The sequence below is a fragment of the Phyllobates terribilis genome, unplaced genomic scaffold (assembly GCF_046119375.1).
Source record: "Phyllobates terribilis strain yellow unplaced genomic scaffold, ASM4611937v1 Scaffold_4__5_contigs__length_816908805, whole genome shotgun sequence".
In the NCBI taxonomy this organism is placed as follows: domain Eukaryota; kingdom Metazoa; phylum Chordata; class Amphibia; order Anura; family Dendrobatidae; genus Phyllobates; species Phyllobates terribilis.
This window is the reverse complement of record NW_027362764.1, coordinates 224698237-224717735: the sequence shown is the minus strand read 5'-3', so window position 1 is coordinate 224717735 and position 19499 is coordinate 224698237. Positions and strand designations below refer to the sequence as shown.

The following is a 19499-nucleotide window of genomic DNA, read 5'->3' as shown; positions in this document are numbered from 1 at the left end:
CCCCAATAATGGGACTTAAGTTTGTAATATGCTGTACTGCATGGTTCTTGTAATGGGCATTGCAAGTTGCTCCATCCTAATTTTTCGAAGCTTTTGCTTGGAAGGCATAAGCAAATCCTATGGGAGACCCACTCCCCAATAATGGGACTTATGTTTGTAATATGCTGTACTGCATGGCTCTTGTAAGGGGCATTGCAAGTTGCACTGTCCTAATTTTTGGAAGCTTTTGCTTGGAAGGCATAAGCAAATCCTATGGGAGACCAACTCCCCAATAATGGGACTTATGTTTGTAATATGCTGTACTGCATGGCTCTTGTAAGGGGCATTGCAAGTTGCTCCGTCCTAATTTTTGGAAGCTTTTGCTTGGAAGGCATAAGCAAATCCTATGGGAGACCCACTCCCCAATAATGGGACTTATGTTTGTAATATGCTGTACTGCATGGTTCTTGTAAGGGGCATTGCAAGTTGCTCCGTCCTAATTTTTGGAAGCTTTTGCTTGGAAGGCATAAGCAAATTCTATGGGAGACCCACTACCCAATAATGGGACTTATGTTTGTAATATGCTGTACTGTATGGCTCTTGTAAGGGACATTGCAAGTTGCTCCGTCCTAATTTTTGAAAGCTTTTGCTTGGAAGGCATAAGCAAATCCTATGGGAGACCCACTCCCCAATAATGGGACGTATGTTTGTAATATGCTGTACTGCATGGCTCTTGTAAGGGGCATTGCAAGTTGCTCCGTCCTAATTTTTGGAAGCTTTTGCTTGGAAGGCATAAGCAAATCCTATGGGAGACCCACTCTCCAATAATGGGACTTATGTTTGTAATATGCTGTACGGCATGGTTCTTGTAAGGGGCATTGCAAGTTGCTCCGTCCTAATTTTTGGAAGCTTTTGCTTGGAAGGCATAAGCAAATACTATGGGAGACCCACTCCCCAATAATGGGACTTATGTTTGTAATATGCTGTACTGCATGGCTCTTGTAAGGGGCATTGCAAGTTGCTCCGTCCTAATTTTTGGAAGCTTTTGCTTGGAGGGCAGAAGCAAATCCTATGGGAGACCCACTCCCCAAAAATGAGACTTATGTTTGTAATATGCTGTACTGCATGGCTCTTGTAAGGTGCATTGCAAGTTGCTCCGTCCTAATTTTTAGAAGCTTTTGGTTGGAAGGCATAAGCAAATCCTATGGGAGACCCACTCCCCAATAATGGGACTTATGTTTGTAATATGCTGTACTGCCTGGTTCTTGTAAGGGGCATTGCCTGTTGCTCCGTCCTAATTTTTGGAAGCTTTTGCTTGGAAGGCATAAGCAAATACTATGGGAGACCCACTCCCCAATAATGGGACTTATGTTTGTAATATGCTGTACTGCATTTCTCTTGTAAGGGGCATTGCAAGTGTAGCAGGGACGCTGTTCCCCTCACCTCTCCGCTCCGTGCCCGGCGTCCTCCTCCCGCTCTGCTGGCAGCGCTCGCTGCTTCCCGGCCACTGTGCTTAGGGCGCACGTGCACGCGCTCCCCCTCTCTTAAAGGGGCCGTGCGCGCCATCCTAAGGAGTCCCCGGCCAATGGCCGGAGGACCTCACCATATATAAGGCACCTCCTCCAAGATGGAGGTGCCCGAGCAATGTTGTTGCATTGTCTATCACTCTGCTTCAGCCCTCAGGTCCCGTTACCAGTTACCTGCCAGTTACCTGCCAGTTACCTGCCAGATTCCTGCTTGATACCTGCCTGATACTTGTCTATCTACTTGCATTCCTGCGGTCCGACAGTCTGCCTACCAGCCCGTCTGTCTATGGATCTGATTGCCCGCTCACCTGGGAGCGCTCATCTGCTACCTGCCTGCTAGCCTACCTGGAGGCTCTGCCGTCACGTGCTGTGACCACCTGCCTGTCCAGAGACTCTTACCCGCTCACCTGGGAGCGCTCACCTGCTACCTGCCCGCTAGCCTACCTGGAGGCTCTGCCGTCACGTGCTGTGACCACCTGCCTGTCCAGAGACTCTTACCCGCTCACCTGGGAGCGTCTGCCTGCTACCAGCCTGCTAGCCTACCTGGAGGCTCTGCCGTCATGCGCTGTGACCACCTGCCTGTCCAGAGACTCTTACCCGCTCACCTGGGAGCGTCTGCCTGCTACCTGCCTGCTAGCCTCCCTGGAGGCTCTGCCGTCACCTGCTGTGACCACCTGCCCGTCCAGACACTCTTGCCCGCTCACCTGGGAGCGTCCACCTGCTACCTGCCTGCTAGTCTACCTGGAGGCTTAGCCATCACTTGCTGTGACCACCTGCCTGTCAAGAGACTCTTGCCCGCTCACCTGGGAGCATCCACCTGCTACCCGCCTGCTAGCCTATCTGGAGGCTTCGCCGTCACTTGCCACGACCACCCGCCTGTCAAGAGACTGTTCCCATCACTTGCCGTGACCTCCTGCCCTTCTTCCCAGAGACTGTCCCTGTCACTTGCCGTGACCTCCTGCCCTTCTACACAGAGACTGTCCCCGTCACTTGCCGTGAACTCCTGCCCTTCTACCCAGAGACTGTCCCCATCACTTGCCGTGACTACCTGCCCGCCTACCCTGGGAGCCACCCGCTTCCTTACAAGGACTGCCCCTTTGTATCTTAGCCCAGAGGTTCCACATCCCAGACCCATTACAGTTTGCTCGGGCCATGGAACCCGGTGGCACCCAAGCTCCCTCGCTCTCGAACCTATGTCATGAACTGTCCCGTCAGAGGTCCCAACAGGAGTCCATCCTGAGTCATCTGCGGAATGTCAACTCTCGCCTGGACACTCTCACTGCTCCACCAGCAACCACCGCTAGTGTCGTGACTCACAGCCCGGCAGCGCCGCTGCCCACCAATACCATGGCATCCTGCCCCGGACCCTGGCTTTCTGCACCTCCTCGCTTCGGAGGCGACCCCGCTCAAGCTCGGCGCTTCATAAACCAGTGCACCCTGCACTTTGAACTCCTGTCCCACCAGTTTATCTCCGACCGGGCCAAAGTAGCCTTCATCATGTCCCATCTCACGGGGGAGGCACTGGCTTGGCTAAATCCTCTATGGGAGAGAGGAGACCCCCTGGTCTCCAACCTGCCAGCCTTTCTCACGGCTTTCCGGAAAGTCTTCGACGAACCCGGACGGAAGACCTCATCTGCATCATCTCTGCTACGCCTCCATCAAGGAAATCTCACCGTGGGCCAATATGCCATACGGTTCCGTACCCTTGCTTCGGAGCTGGCCTGGGATAACGACGCCCTGGTGTCTGTCTTTTGGGAGGGTCTGTCCGGCCGTATTAAAGATGAACTCGCCGGTCGGGACATTCCTACCACTCTCGACGACTTAATAACTCTTGCCACCCGGATTGACATCCGGTTCCAGGAACGCGCCAAAGAGGTCACCCATGAGAGGAGGTTTCCACGTCTAGCCCCTACTTTTCAGAAATCCGTCACTTCTCCCGCTACTCCCCAGGCGCACTCACCCGAGCCTATGCAGGTCGACCAGACCAAGATGGTCAAGACCCGTCAAGAGTTACACCGAGCCGAGGGGAGCTGCTTCTACTGTGGCAGTAAGGAGCACCGAATCCGTTCCTGCCCGGAGAGGTCGGGAAACGCCTGTGTCTAGGATCGCTCGGAGAGGTCATCCTAGACAAGAGTAAACCCTCTCCATCTCTGTTGCTGTCGGTCTCTATCATCTGTGGGGAGAACCGTTATTTTGAACTAGCCCAACTTGACTCTGGAGCTGCCGGAAATCTCATTTCTCAGTCCCTGGTAGAGAAATACCGCATTCCCACCAAACCTCTGGCTGTACCCTTATCTGTCGCTGCCGTGGATGGGGGCCTCTTACCACATCCCATCCAACTCATCACCGAATCCATAACCCTGCAGGTGGGAATGCTGCACTCTGAGAGCATCTTCTTTCATGTTCTGCCTGGACTCTCTCACGCCCTTCTTGCTAGGCCTACCTTGGCTTCAGAAACATGCACCCGTGCTTGATTGGCAGACCGGAGAAGTCCTTCGCTGGGGACAGGACTGCCATAAGACTTGTTTAGTTCCCGTCCATCCTGTCCGTCCTTCTTCTACCCCAGCCAATCTACCTGGTCTTCCGGTTCCCTATTGGTCTTATGTGGACGTCTTTAATAAAAAGGAGGCAGAGACATTACCCCCTCATAGACCATACGACTGCCCAATCGACCTGATGCCCGGCGCTACTCCTCCCCGAGGGCGTATTTACCCTTTGTGCGCTGCTGAGACCCGGTCCATGTCTGAATATATTGAGGAGAATCTGGCCCGGGGATTTATCCGGAAATCGACCTCCCCGGCGGGAGCAGGCTTCTTCTTCATCAAAAAGAAGGACGGCTCACTCCGTCCCTGTATAGACTATAGAGGCCTTAACCAGATCACGGTGAAGAATAAATACCCCCTTCCGCTCATTCCGGAATTATTTGACCGTCTGAGGGGGGCTAGAATCTTCACCAAGCTGGACCTCTGTGGGGCGTATAACCTGGTCCGTATCCGTCAGGGGGATGAATGGAAGACGACATTCAACATCCGGGACGGCCACTATGAATATCTGGTAATGGTCTTCGGTGTCTGTAACGCTCCCGCCGTCTTTCAAGAGTTGGTCAATGACATCTTCCGGGACCTTCTCTACTCCTGCGTAGTGGTGTACCTGGATGACATCTTGGTCTTCTCTCCGGATCTTCTCACTCACCGGAGAGATGTTCGTCAGGTCCTGCTCAGGCTCAGGCAGAAACACCTCTACGCTAAATATGAGAAGTGCCTCTTTGAGCAGACATCGCTTCCGTTCTTGGGCTACATAATCTCTCAGACCGGCCTACGAATGGATCCTGAGAAACTGTCTGCCATCCAGAAGTGGCCCCGACCAGAGGGGTTGAAGGCTATTCAGCGGTTCCTGGGCTTCGCCAACTACTACCGCCTCTTCATTCCGCACTTCTCTTCCCGGACTGCTCCAATCTCTGCGCTCACCCGTAAGGGCACTAATCCCAGAGAATGGCCGCCCGAAGCAGAGGAAGCCTTTCTTTCCTTAAAACAGGCTTTCTCTTCCGCCCCGGTGCTGCATCGTCCGGACGGCAACAAACAATTCTTCCTGGAAGTGGACGCCTCCTCCTCTGGAGCCGGAGCGGTACTTACCCAAAAGTCGTCTTCCGGAAGAATGGTAACTTGCGGCTTCTTCTCCAAACTCTTCTCCCCTTCTGAGCGCAATTATTCTATAGGAGACCGAGAGTTATTGGCCATTAAGCTGGCACTGGAGGAGTGGTGTTACCTGCTCGAGGGGGCTCTTCACCCGGTAATTATTTACACGGACCACAAGAACTTGGCTTACCTCCAGAGCGCCCAGAGACTTAACCCGCGCCAAGCCCGGTGGTCCTTGTTTTTTGCTCGCTTTGATTTCGTTCTTCATTTTCGCCCGGCAGACAAAAACATAAAAGCTGACGCCTTGTCCCGATCCTTCCTGGTGTGTGGTCTAGAGGAGGAGCCTAAGCACATCATTGATCCCGCCAGAGTAATGCAGGTGGCCCCCGTGAATCTAAATCGTCTCCCTCCCGGTAAAACGTTCGTAACAGTACCTGATCGGAAGAAGATCCTACACTGGGGTCACTCGTCTAAACTAGCTGGCCACGCCGGTCAGAAAAAGACCCTCCAGCTTATTACCCGGCATTACTGGAGGCCTTCCCTGCACAAGGACGTAATAGACTTTGTTTCAGCCTGTGTGTCGTGCGCCCGCAACAAGGTTCCGAGACATCTGCCAGCCGGTCGCCTCCTTCCTCTTCCAGTACCTGCTGCCCCGTGGCAGCATATAGCTATGGACTTTATAACAGATCTCCCTGTCTCTACCGGTTGTACGGTCATTTGGGTGGTCGCTGACCGCTTTTCCAAGATGGCTCACTTCATTCCCCTGCCGGGCCTCCCGTCTGCACCCGAGCTGGCTAAAGACTTTATCCGCCACATCTTCCGTCTCTATGGCCTGCCCCTCCACATCGTGTCGGATCGTGGGGTTCAGTTCACCTCACGCTTCTGGAGAGCCACATGTAAGCTGCTCGACGTCACCCTGGACTTCTCCTCCGCTTACCACCCACAGTCCAATGGTCAAGTGGAGCGGATCAATCAGATCCTGACCAGTTACCTCCGGCACTTCGTTAATGCCCACCATTAGGACTGGGTGGATCTCCTACCATGGGCCGAGTTCTCTTACAATAATCACGAGAGCGAATCTTCCTCCAAATCCCCGTTTTTTGTAGTCTTCGGTCAGCATCCTCGGATCCCATTTCCCGTCTTCACCTCGGTGGACAATCCGGCTGCGGAATCTCTCGTTAGCGAATTCTCCTCCATTTCGGAGAGTACCCAATCCGCACTCCTTCAGTCGTCCGAGCGGATGAAAAGACACGCTGACAAAAAACGCCTGGATCCTCCACAATTCCATCCTGGAGATAAAGTCTGGCTCTCGTCCAAGTATGTCCGGCTCAAGAATCCTTCCTACAAGTTAGGGCCTCGGTTCATCGGCCCACTGGAAGTTATCAAACAAATCAACCCAGTGGCCTATAAATTGAAACTCCCGGCCAACTTGCGGATCCCTAACTCCTTCCATGTATCTCTCCTCAAACCCGTGGTACTTAACTCTTTTTCCAAGTCTACAGGTACGCCTCCTGCTCCGGTTTCCGCTGAAAACGAGTTTGAGGTAGAGAACATTCTGGCCACCAAAAGGGTAAGAGGAAAGACCTTTTTTCTAGTGGATTGGAAGGGGTTTGGTCCTGAGGAGAGAACGTGGGAGCCCCGGGAGAACATCCATGTCCCTCTCATCCTTGATAAATTTCTGTATGGCTTAAAAAAGGGGGGGCCTAAAGGGGGGGGTACTGTAGCGTCGGCGTCCCTGCCTCCTGCTAGGCAGGGACGCTGTTCCCCTCACCTCTCCGCTCCGTGCCCGGCGTCCTCCTCCCGCTCTGCTGGCAGCGCTCGCTGCTTCCCGGCCACTGTGCTTAGGGCGCACGTGCACGCGCTCCCCCTCTCTTAAAGGGGCCGTGCACGCCATCCTAAGGAGTCCCCGGCCAATGGCCGGAGGACCTCACCATATATAAGGCACCTCCTCCAAGATGGAGGTGCCCGAGCAATGTTGTTGCATTGTCAATCACTCTGCTTCAGCCCTCAGGTCGCGTTACCAGTTACCTGCCAGTTACCTGCCAGATTCCTGCTTGATACCTGCCTGATACTTGTCTATCTACTTGCATTCCTGCGGTCCGACAGTCTACCTACCAGCCCTGCCAGTCTGTCTATGGATCTGATTGCCCGCTTACCTGGGAGCGCTCATCTGCTACCTGCCTGCTAGCCTACCTGGAGGCTCTGCCGTCATGTGCTGTGACCACCTGCCTGTCCAGAGACTCTTACCCGCTCACCTGGGAGCGTCCGCCTGCTACCAGCCTGCTAGCCTACCTGGAGGCTCTGCCGTCACGCGCTGTGACCACCTGCCTGTCCAGAGACTCTTACCCACTCACATGGGAGCGTCCGCCTGCTACCTGCCTGCTAGCCTACCTGGAGGCTCTGCCGTCACCTGCTGTGACCACCTGCCCGTCCAGAGACTCTTGCCCGCTCACCTGGGAGCGTCCACCTGCTACCTGCCTGCTAGTCTACCTGGAGGCTTAGCCATCACTTGCTGTGACCACCTGCCTGTCCAGAGACTCTTGCCCGCTCACCTGGGAGCGTCCACCAGCTACCCGCCTGCTAGCCTATCTGGAGGCTTCGCCTTCACTTGCCGTGACCACCCGCCTGTCAAGAGACTGTTCCCATCACTTGCTGTGACCTCCTGCCCTTCTTCCCAGAGACAGTCCCCGTCACTTGCCGTGACCTCCTGCCCTTCTACCCAGAGACTGTCCCCGTCACTTGCCGTGACCTCCTGCCCTTCTACCCAGGGACTGTCCCCGTCACTTGCCGTGACTACCTGCCCGCCTACCCTGGGAGCCACCCGCTTCCTTACAAGGACTGCCCCTTTGTATCGTAGCCCAGAGGTTCCACCTCCCAGACCCGTTACAGCAAGTTGCTTCATCCTAATTTTTGGAAGCTTTTGCTTGGAAGGCATAAGCAAATCCTATAGTAGACCCACTCCCCAATAATGGGACTTATGTTTGTAATATGCTGTACTGCATGGCTCTTGTAAGGGGCATTGCAAGTTGCTCCGTCCTAATTTTTGGAAGCTTTTGCTTGGAAGGCATAAGCAAATCCTATGGGAGACCCACTCCCCAATAATGGGACTTATGTTTGTAATATGCTGTACTGCATGGCTCTTGTAAGGGGCATTGCAGTTCCTCATAATTTTTGGAAAGCCTTCCATTCACTGCTTAGGCCAACAGTGCACAGGAGACCCAGTTGCTATAAATGGAAAAAAAGGTTTAGTTAAGGCCCTCTGACCTCCATGTCATTTCCAAGGGGCATTGGAGTGCCTCAAAATTTTTGGTAGGCATTGCACTCACTGTATGCCCTATAACTGTGTAGCCGAACTGCTCCTTTTGTTACAGAAACATATCCTACAAGACATATCTGGTTGACTGGCCTGATATTGATGTGAATGGTCCCTGTTCCTCCTGCTCTTTCTCCTTTGCCACTACCTCATCCATCATTTATCACCTGAAGCTTTGTTTTAACGGGAGTCATAGAACTTGGATAGTAGCAGGAAAACATCCAGCAATCCTCGGAGGAGGTAGGATATGCGCCAAAACGCTGACCACCTCAGGCCTAGCCGCTACTACATACATGTGCTTGCATTCCAACAAAACAAAGCAGATGCTAACTTCTATCATCCTCATCATGCTCCTCACCTTGGCACTCTCAACTCCCCTGATGGAGAAGCCAGGACCCACCTGAGGAGTCTGGTTGTCTGGTGGGCTCGGCCAATGCTGCCCTAAAGCAGGCCAGGCTAAGAAAAGTGTGAGAAAGGTTACCGGGAAAAATAGGGGTGGCTGGGGACCGAGTATGGACACCCGGCCGCCCCCTGGAGGCTGGGGAGCAAGCGGGGACATCCGGCCACCGGGCGGCTGGGGACTGAGCATGGATACCAGGCCGCCGATGCAGCCATGCCGTGGTGGCCAGATTCCACCTCCACATGCCTAAAAGGCCCAATTTAAAGTGCAAGCAAGCAAGCAGTATGGTATTGCAGCCTGGGGGTGGGTGGGTGGCAGGCTGCATACTTGCGCTTGCATTGCAAGGAATGGGTACAATTGAACACTGCCCTGGGACAAGGACTTGACCGGGGATAGTTGCAAGTTTGCAACGACAGGTGCAGGGTGGGAGGCATCTTCTCATGTACCATGAACAGGGGTTTGGCATGCACACACTACAGCTGAATAGGCTCTCCTTCCCACTAAATGCACTGGGGAGGGCACAGGTAATGTTTTGGTATACGCGCTTAATCTTATGTATAAGGCACACCAGGACAAATAGGGGCGGCTGGGGACTGAGTATGGATACCTCGCTGCCGAAGCAGCCATGAGGTAGTGGCCAGCTTCGGCCTCCTCCAAACTAAAAGGCCCCATTTCAAGTGCAAGCTAGCAGTATGGCATTGCAGTCTGGGGGTGCGTGGGTGGCAGGCTGCACACTTACACTTGCATTAAAAGAAAACAAAGCAGATGCTAACTTCTGTCATCATCATCATGCTCCTCAACTTGGCACTCTCAACTCCCCTGATGGAGAAGCCAGGGCCCACCGGAGGAGTCTGGTTCTCTGGTGGGCTCGTCCAATGCTGCCCTAAAGCAGGCTGGGCTAAGAAAAGTGTGTGGGGGGATGTTCCAAGGAGAAATAGGGGCGGCTGGGTACCGTTTATGGACACCCGGCTGCCCCCAGGCAGCTGGGAATCGTGTGTGGACACCCGGCCGTGGGGCGGCTGGGGACCGAGCATGGACACCCGGCCGCCGGGCGGCTGGGGACTGAGTATGGATTCCAGGCCACCAACGCAGCCATGACGTGGTGGTCAGATTCCGCCTCAGCATGCGTAAAAGGCCCAAGCAAGCAAGCAGTATAGTATTGCAGCCTGGGAGTGGGTGGGTGGCAGGCTGCATACTTGCGCTTGTATTGCAAGGAATGGGGGAGGTACAATTGAACACTGCCCTGGGACTAGAACTTGCACGGGGATAGTTGCAAGTCTGCATCTTCTGATGCGGCAAGGATCACTTATGATGGGCACACTTTTAAACAGAGACCTGGGTGTCAGAGATGCTTCCAGGGGTCTTCCCCATGCTGATCCCATGCCTTTTCAGCACTTTATGCATGTGTCACACAGCACATGGCCAGATAGGGTTGTAAAATGTTAAATGACATTTCCCTGTGAATGCATTTGTCACAGTTGAAAGCAATACAAAAGTGCAAAAATGCATAAAAAATGCTACTTGTGAACATAGCCCAAGGTGTGGAGGAGTTTTTTTTGTTTTTGGTTATTTATTTTACCTTATACACAAGTCTTTACCCTGGAAAAGAAATTCTTTAACATATTTCACAGGAAAAAAGTTTCAGTTTCGTTTTTGAACATTTTATTGTGAGCCCGTAAAAGTGATTTAATACCTCTGACCACGTTGTTGATAGCAGTGACCTGGGGGTCAAAAATGCTTCCTGGGGCGATCCCCATGCTGTCCCCATGTCATTTGAGCACTGTCACTATTGTTTTTGGGTTTGTTAGGCTTTTAAAAGACTGCCGGGGGTGGCACCGCAAAAATGCTCGAGTCTCCCATAGACTAACATTGGGCTCGTTGCTCGGGTCGAGCACCCGAGTATCACGGCGAGCTCGGCACGAGCTTCGAGCACCAGAGCATTTTAGTGCTCGATCAACACTAGTGTTTATGTGTTAGCCGGAATTCGCTTTTAGGCCACAGCTCCACTATCAGTATTTGGTCAGTATTCGGTCAGTATTTTTTCTCAGGAGTGGGAGACAAAACTAGGTGAGGAACAATCAGAGAAAAGGTATAATAGAAACAAGTCACCAATTCTGCATTTATCACCCACTCCTGGTTTTGGCCCAACTCCTGAGAAAAAAATACTGACTAAATACTGATAGTGGGGCCGTGGCCTTATAGTATAAGTCTCTGAAGCATCAGAGCGAGGCTCGATAGGCTCACATTGTAAAAGTGACTCCTGGCTCACACATAAACCACTGTATCATCTGATGAGTCAGAATTGCAGTCACGTGAGTGAGAAAATCACCGGAGCTGCGCTGGAAACCGTGAAAGCAGCTATCAATAACACAATTATACAACATTCCATACACATTTATACAGGTTTAGGGCATAAAACATTTCATAAGAGTGCTTCTTTAATTTGTAAAGAGATTGTAATTAATTTGTTTTTTGTTTTCCTTCTTCTAAGGTCATTTTGGGTCTTCCGTTGCCTCTTACTTTATATTCTTGAGGTGGATGTATGGAGTAAACTTGGTGCTCTTTGGTCTTATATTTGGACTTGTAGTAATTCCAGAGGTATGGAACTTTACAATAAGTATTTTCAAAAATGAATAAATATTTGTACTAATATTTAATAGACAATTTTATTTTTAATAATGGTCTCCTATCATAATTGTATTGTTGAGTACTGCTTCTGTAGTTTAAAATTCAGTGCTAAAATTTAATGATGGTGAAATTTTTGGTGTCAGCCAGATGTAAACAATTTGAATAGAGCTGCAAAGCGCTGTTCTATTCGGTGTATAGTGCTTGTATTGGGTACTGCACAGCACCTCCTGTTCTTTTGATAGATGCTGCACTTTTCAACTCCATTCTAGGTGTTTACATCCAGCTGCCATAAGTGAGAGCTTTACCTCCGGCTGCCAAAATTGACAGCTTTACATCCGGCTGCCATAAGTGACAGCTTTACATCCGGCTGCCATAAGTGACAGCTTTACATCCGGCTGCCATAAGTGACAGCTTTACATCCGGTTGCCACAAGTGACAGCTTTACATCCGGCTGCCACAAGTGACAGCTTTACCTCCGGCTGCCATTAGTGACAGCTTTACATCAGACTGGCGCAAGTGACAGCTTTACATTCGGCTAGTGCAAGTGACAGCTTTACCTCCGGCAGCCATAAGTGACAGCTTTACATCCAGCTGCCACAAGTGAAAGCTTTACATCCAGCTGCCACAAGTGACAGCTTTACCTCCGGCTGCCATAAGTGACAGCTTTACATCCGGCTGCCATAAGTGACAGCTTTACATCCAGCTGCCACAAGTGAAAGCTTTACATCCAGCTGCCACAAGTGACAGCTTTACCTCCAGCTGCCATAAGTGACAGCTTTACATCAGGCTGCCATAAGTGACAGCTTTACATCCAGCTGCCATAAGTGACAGCTTTACATCCAGCTGCCACAAGTGACAGCTTTACCTCCAGCTGCCATAAGTGACAGCTTTACATCCGGCTGCCATAAGTGACAGCTTTACCTCTGGCTGTCATAAGTGACAGCTTTACATCCAGCTGCCACAAGTGACAGCTTTACCTCCAGCTGCCATAAGTCACATCTTTACATCCGACTGGCTCAAGTGACAGCTTTACATTCGGCTCGCGCAAGTGACAACTTTACATCCGGCTGCCGTAAATGACAGCTTTACATCCGGCTGCCATAAGTGACAGCTTTACATCCGGCTGCCATAAGTGACAGCTTTACATCCAGCTCCCACAAGTGACAGCTTTACCTCTGGCTGCCATAAGTGACAGCTTTACCTCTGCCTGCCATAAGTGACAACTTTACCTCCGGCTGCCACAAGTGACAGCTTTACGTCAGGCTGCCACAAGTGACAGCGTTACATCCGGCTGCCATAAGTGACAGCTTTACATCCAGCTGCCACAAGTGACAGCTTGGCATCCAGCTGCCACAAGTGAAAGCTTTACATCCAGCTGCCACAAGTGACAGCTTTACCTCCAGCTGCCATAAGTGACAACTTTACATCCAGCTGCCATAAGTGACAGCTTTACCTCTGGTTGTCATAAGTGACAGCTTTACATCCAGCTGCCACAAGTGACAGCTTTACCTCCGGCTGCCATAAGTCACATCTTTACATCCGACTGGCTCAAGTGACAGCTTTACATTCGGCTGGCGCAAGTGACAACTTTACATCCGGCTGCCGTAAATGACAGCTTTACATCCGGCTGCCATAAGTGACAGCTTTACCTCCGGCTGCAATAAGTGACAGCTTTACATCCGGCTGCCATAAGTGACAGCTTTACATCCGGCTTCCATAAGTGACAGCTTTACATCCAGCTCCCACAAGTGACAGCTTTACCTCCGGCAAGTGACTGCTTTATGTCCGGCTGCCGCAAGTGACTGCTTTACATCTGGCTGTCGCAAGTGACAGCTTTACATCCGGCTGTCGCAAGTGACTGCTTTACGTCCGGCTGCCGCAAGTGACAGCTTTACATCCGGCTGTCGCAAGTGACAGCTTTACATCCGGCTGTCGCAAGTGACTGCTTTACGTCCGGCTGCCGCAAGTGACAGCTTTACATCCGGCTATCGCAAGTGACAGCTTTACGTCCGGCTGCCGCAAGTGACTGCTTTACATCTGGCTGAAGCAAGTGTCAGCTAACGGAATGGGTCAACAATAAGTTGTGCCCGGCAGGCAACCCCTTTAAGGCAATATTTTTCTAGCAATTTATTTGATAATTTCTTCATTTTTAAAATTGAGTATCATAAATGTTTCCATGACACCCGGTAATAGGGAATATTTAAAAAACTATTACCAATTAATGGTGGATTAAAATAATCTTACGGTTAAATCATTCAACAACAAAATTAGACATTTTTATTGTACTGTTTTCATAATGAACTTAAAGCACATTATTTAATCGCTCTTTTCTTAACAGATTTTAATGGGTTTACCATATGGCAGCATACCAAGAAAAACAGTGCCTAGAAATGAAGAAAATCACGCCATGGATTTCTCTGTCCTTTGGGACTTTGAGGTACAAAATATTGTAAAACATATTATTTTTATCTACATATTAAAGGGTTATTCTTTTTTTCCAGAATCCTGATTTCCTGAGCGCTGACTTCCTGGTAATTCATGCCAGCAACATTGTTGCTCCTCCTGCCCGAATATGCACTCTCCGTGTTGATATGTAAGGCTGCTTTGACTTCGCAGCAGCTGAAGAGCAGTGAAACTTAAGCTGAAAACGATTAAGAGCTAATAGCGCGCTCCAGCAATCCAGGCCAGCCTCAGGGCTGTGCTTACAAGTTAATTAGGAAAGAGCTTGTAAGCACTGTGCATGCTTGGCCACCCCTTCTAGATGACAGCGGTGGCTGGTCTTCTTGGCAGCTGACAATGTACAACACAAGCAGCGTTTAATGCAACCAACAAAGGAACCAAGTATGGTACCCAAGAAGAAGTCATAGACAATGACAGAATAAATGCATCTAAAACATCAATTTTATTGTACATGCATGATAAGAAACAAGACAAAATGTTAAAAATAGCAGGTCAATGGAGGGGAATACACAAAATCAGAGCGGTAACACATTAGGTCCACATGTGGTTATCTATGAGGTTGTTACATGATGCAAGAAATGCAAGTAGCAGGCACATAAGTCTCAATAGACTTTAATTTCTCTAGTTCTATCTAAGTGGACCGCAAGGAAAGTGCCTATTCTCAGGTGATCTATATCAGCAGCAAAAATGAATATGAGTAGGGTGAAAGCAGTAAGGGGAAGTCAAAGGACTACTCATCACGCAACCTACAGGGCTCACCCATGTTTGAGATAGGGACCCGGTACCGCACTGAAGCCCCGCACAAGCAGCATTTTATAAGCATTTTGCAGACACGCCTGCTTTAGAAGATAGTAATAATAACTCTTTAGTGTAATCAAGTTTTCCTTATGTAAATTGGTGCCAGCTGTTATGTTCTGCAACTTAGAACTAAGGAAATAGGAGGGAAAAGCTGTCCTTGCACTGAGACTCAGCTTTACCCTACGCTGGGGTGAGTGCCCTATTCCTTATGAATAGCCCCACCGAAACTCATGTACTGAACTCAAACGAAGACCTGTAGGACGGGGAAAGGGGTCCCTAAAAGATCTAAGGACTGGGAGCAAAAGCAGGAGACCTCCTAACAGAAAAGTTAGTTGCAGAAACGAAAATTAAAGGAAACAAAACTGGTGGAACAAGAAGTCCCAGGATAACAATAGTCCAAAGCAAGAGAGCTAAACAAGGCTACTTAGCCAGAGCACGAGCATTACAACACTGATGTCCAGCAGGGAATGGAAGCCAGGTGCTGAGTAATAAAGAGTGCAGAGATCATGTGACCAAGAAACCCAGCACCAGAGGAAAAGACTAGAAGCTAGCAAACCACAACAAGATGGCCAATAGTAAAACAAAATAGATTCTAACAGTACCTCCCCTTTTACGAGGATCCTCCGGATCCTCTTGGCCGAGCCTTACCAGGAAATCTCTTGTGAAAAGCCTTACTTAGCCTTGAGGCCGAGACATCCTCGGCCTTCACCCAGGAATTATCCTCGGGGCCGAAACCTCTCCAGGACACAAGATACTGTGATCTTCCTCTATGCCACCTGGAATCCAAAATGTGAGAAATCTGAAATTCATTGTCCTCATCAATAGAGATGAGCGGTCTTCGACTAGAACTGTTCGCCAATCTCAAATTCGAGCTGTTTTGGGCGGTGTTCGAGTTGTTCGACGAACCCGAACGATTTGCAAAAAATTCGGCTGTTCGAGGTTATGTTCGATAACTGTTCGTGCACCAAAAGCGTGTCCTGCATGTCTGGCGCTATTTAGAGCACCAATCATGCAGGGATTGTCTGCCACTCACTGTAATGCCACAGCTATGGTGGTTGTGGCATTAGAGTGATTGCCCAAATCGATGGGAACTGTGCTCACAGTGAAACATGAAAAGCCGGCAATTCAGCAGCGGCGTACACAGGTACCCGACAATTTAGAACCGAGAGAATAGAGCTTCACACATAGATTAGATAGATAGAAGCATGTCAGTCACATATATAAGAAGTACAGTGACAGTGTTGATTACTGTACTTGTCATTTAGTGTAAAGGATTTGTAAAAAAAAATATTAGTGTTTTCATGCACCGTCTCTTTAAAAAAGCCGGCGGCAATTCAGCAGCGGTACCCGACAATTTAGAATGGAAGGAATAGAGCATCACACATAGATTAGATAGATAGAAACATGTCAGTCACATATATAAGAAGTACAGTGACAGTGTTGATTACTGTACTTGCCATTTAGTGTAAAGGATTTATTAAAAAAAATATTAGTGTTTTCATGCACCGTCTCTTTAAAAAAGCCGGCCGGCAATTCAGCAGCGGTACCCGACAATTTAGAATGGAAGGAATACAGCATCACACACAGATTAGATAGATAGAAACATGTCAGTCACATATATATGAAGCACAGTGACAGTGTTGATTACTGTACTTGTCATTTAGTGTTAAAATAAAGGATTTATTTTAAAAAAAATTAGCGTGGGGTTCCCCTTAATTTTAGGCTCTAGCGGAGGTTAAGCAGACGGCTGGGGCAGATGTTTGAAGCCTGGGAAGGGGGTAATACCCATGGAGCTTCCCAGGCTACTAATATCAGCCCCCAGCTGAATGCCTAGCCTTTACTAGCTATTAAAATGGGGGACCCCCCAAAAAATTGACGTGGGGTCCCCCCTATTTTAATAGCTAGCAAAGGCTAGGCAGACAGCTGGGGGCTGATATTAATAGCCCAGGAAGGGTGCCATGAATATTGGCCCCCTCCCAGGCTAGAAACACCAGCCGTCAGCCGCCCCAGAAATGGCGCATCCATAGGATGCGCCAATTCTGGCACTTAGCCTCGCTCTTCCCACTGCCCTGTAGCGGTGGCAGTGGGGTAATAGGGCTGGGGTTGATGTCAGCTTATAATGCCAGCTGAAATCAAGCCCAGGTTAGTAATGGAGAGGCGTCTATAAGACACCCCCATTACTAACCCCATAGTCAAAGTTAAAAAAAAACACAAACACCCAGAATAAAGTTCTTTAATTGAAATAAAGACACAATTCTTTATTGTTCTAAATTAAACCATACTTACCGTCACGCTCATTCCAGCTGAAGCCAACGATCCCCTGCAATAAAAGAAAAATAATAAAGCAACATCATCCTTACCTTTCCATGGTTCCCACGACAGCTTCAGCTCTGCTACATCGAGATGACAGGCTGGACCGCAGCAGAACGCTGCCATCCAGCCTGTCATCCCGCGGACACTGAGAAGCGCGGGCATGCTTGCGCTCCTCAGCGTCTCTCTGTGACGGCATCCAGATGAGCCGAGGTCATGTCCAATGAACTCGGCTCACCTCATGCACGTCACTGACAGCGTGGGAAAATTCTCACGCTGAAGCGCTGAGTGCAGGAGAATTCTCCCACGCTGTCAGTGACGTGCATAAGGTGAGCTCATGTCCAATGAACTCAGCTCACCTCATGCACGTCACTGACAGCGTGGGAAAATTCTCCTGCACTCAGCGCTTCAGCGTGAGAATTCTCCCACGCTGAAGCGCTGAGTGCAGGAGAATTTTCCCACGCTGTCAGTGACGTGCATGAGGTGAGCCGAGTTCATTGTACATTAACTCGGCTCATCTGGATGCCCTCACAGAGAGACACTGTGGAGCGCAAGCATGCCTGCGCTTCTCAGTGTCTGCGGGATGACAGGCTGGATGGCAGCGTTCTGCAGGTCCAGCCTGTCATCTCGATGTAGCAGAGCTGGAGCCGTCCTGGGAACCATGGAAAGGTAAGGATGATGTTGCTTTATTATTTTTCTTTTATTTCAGGAGATTGTTGGCTTCAGCTGGAATGGGCGTGACGGTAAGTATGGTTTAATTTAGAACAATAAAGAATTGTGTGTTTATTTCAATTAAAGGACTTTTTTCTGGGTGTTGTGTTTTTTTTAAATACTTTACTAGAAATTCATGGTGGTCATGTCTAATATTGGCGTGACCCCATGAATTTCGGGCTTAGGGCCAGCTGATAATGCCAAGCTGGCCCTAACCCCTTTATTATCCAGTGAGCCAACGCATCAGGGCCCTGGATGAGTTGGGTACAGCGCCAGAAGATGGCGCTTCTATGAACGCGCCATTTTCCGGGGTGGCTGCGGACTGCAATTTGCAGCGGGGGTGGCCCAGAAAGCTTGGGCCTCCCTGCGCTGCGGATTCCAGCCCCAGCTGCCTAGTTGTACCTGGCTGGACTCAAAAACAGGGCGAAGCCCCACGTCAATTTTCTTTAAATTATTTCATGAAATAATTAAGAAAAAAAGGGCTTCCCTATATTGTTGTGTCCGGCCAGGTACAAATAGGCAGCTGGTGGTTGGGGGCAGCCCGTTCCTGCCTGCTGCACCTGACTGGACACAAATATAGTGCGAAGCCCCACGTCAATTTTTTTTAAATTATTTCATGAATTTCCTGAAATAATTTAAAAAAATTGAAGTGGGGCTTCGCACTATATTTGTGTCCAGCCAGGTACAGCAGGCAGGAACCGGCTGCCCCCAACCACCAGCTGCCTATTTGTACCTGGCCGGACACAACAATATAGGGAAGGCCTTTTTTTCTTAATTATTTCATGAATTTCATGAAATAATAAAAAAAAATTGAAGTGGGGCTTCGCACTATATTTGTGTCCAGCCAGGTACAGCAGGCAGGAACGGGCTGCCCCCAACCACCAGCTGCCTATTTGTACCTGGCCGGACACAACAATATAGGGAAGGCCTTTTTTTCTTAATTATTTCATGAATTTCATGAAATAATAAAAAAAAAATACGTGGGGCTTCGCCCTATTTCTGTGTCCAGCCAGGTACAACTAGGCAGCTGGGGGCTGGAATCTGCAGCGCAGGGAGGCCCAAGCTTTCTGGCCCCCCCCGCTGCAAATTGCAGTCCGCAGCCACCCCGGAAAATGGCGCGTTCATAGAAGCGCCATCTTCTGGCGCTGTACCCAACTCATCCAGGGCCCTGGTGCGGTGGCTCACTGGGTAATAAAGGGGTTAGGGCCAGCTTGGTATTATCAGCTGGCCCTAAGCCCAAAATTCATGGGGTCACGCCAGTATTAGACATGACCGCCATGAATTTCTAGTAAAGTATTTAAAAAAAACACAACACCCAGAATAAAGTCCTTTAATTGAAATAAACACACAATTCTTTATTGTTCTAAATTAAACCATACTTACCATCACACCCATTCCAGCTGAAGCCAACGATCTCCTGCAATAAAAGAAAAATAATAAACCAACCTCATCCTTACCTTTCCATGGTTCCCAGGACGACTCCAGCTCTGCTACATCGAGATGACAGGCTGGACCGCAGCAGAACGCTGCCATCCAGCCTGTCATCCCGCGGACACTGAGAAGCGCAGGCATGCTTGCGCTCCTCAGTGTCTCGCTGTGACGGCATAAAGATGAGCCGAGGTCATGTCCAATGAACTCGGCTCACCTCATGCACGTCACTGACAGTGTGGGAAAATTCTCACGCTGAAGTGCTGAGTGCAGGAGAATTCTCCCACACTGTAAGTGACGTGCATGAGGTG

General features: G+C 49.8%; 1 protein-coding gene across 1 annotated transcript in view; it reads left to right on the top strand.

The window, feature by feature from the left end:
- The window catches only part of LOC141264640 (transmembrane channel-like protein 2), a gene marked incomplete at its 5' end in the record, with an annotated part of 316798 nt that overhangs the window by 60411 nt on the left and 236888 nt on the right, over window positions 1-19499 (top strand). The window contains 2 exons of the mRNA XM_073676913.1: window positions 11345-11451; window positions 13820-13918. Coding sequence (XP_073533014.1) covers window positions 11345-11451; window positions 13820-13918 — 206 coding nt within the window. The remainder of the gene's footprint in view (window positions 1-11344; window positions 11452-13819; window positions 13919-19499) is intronic.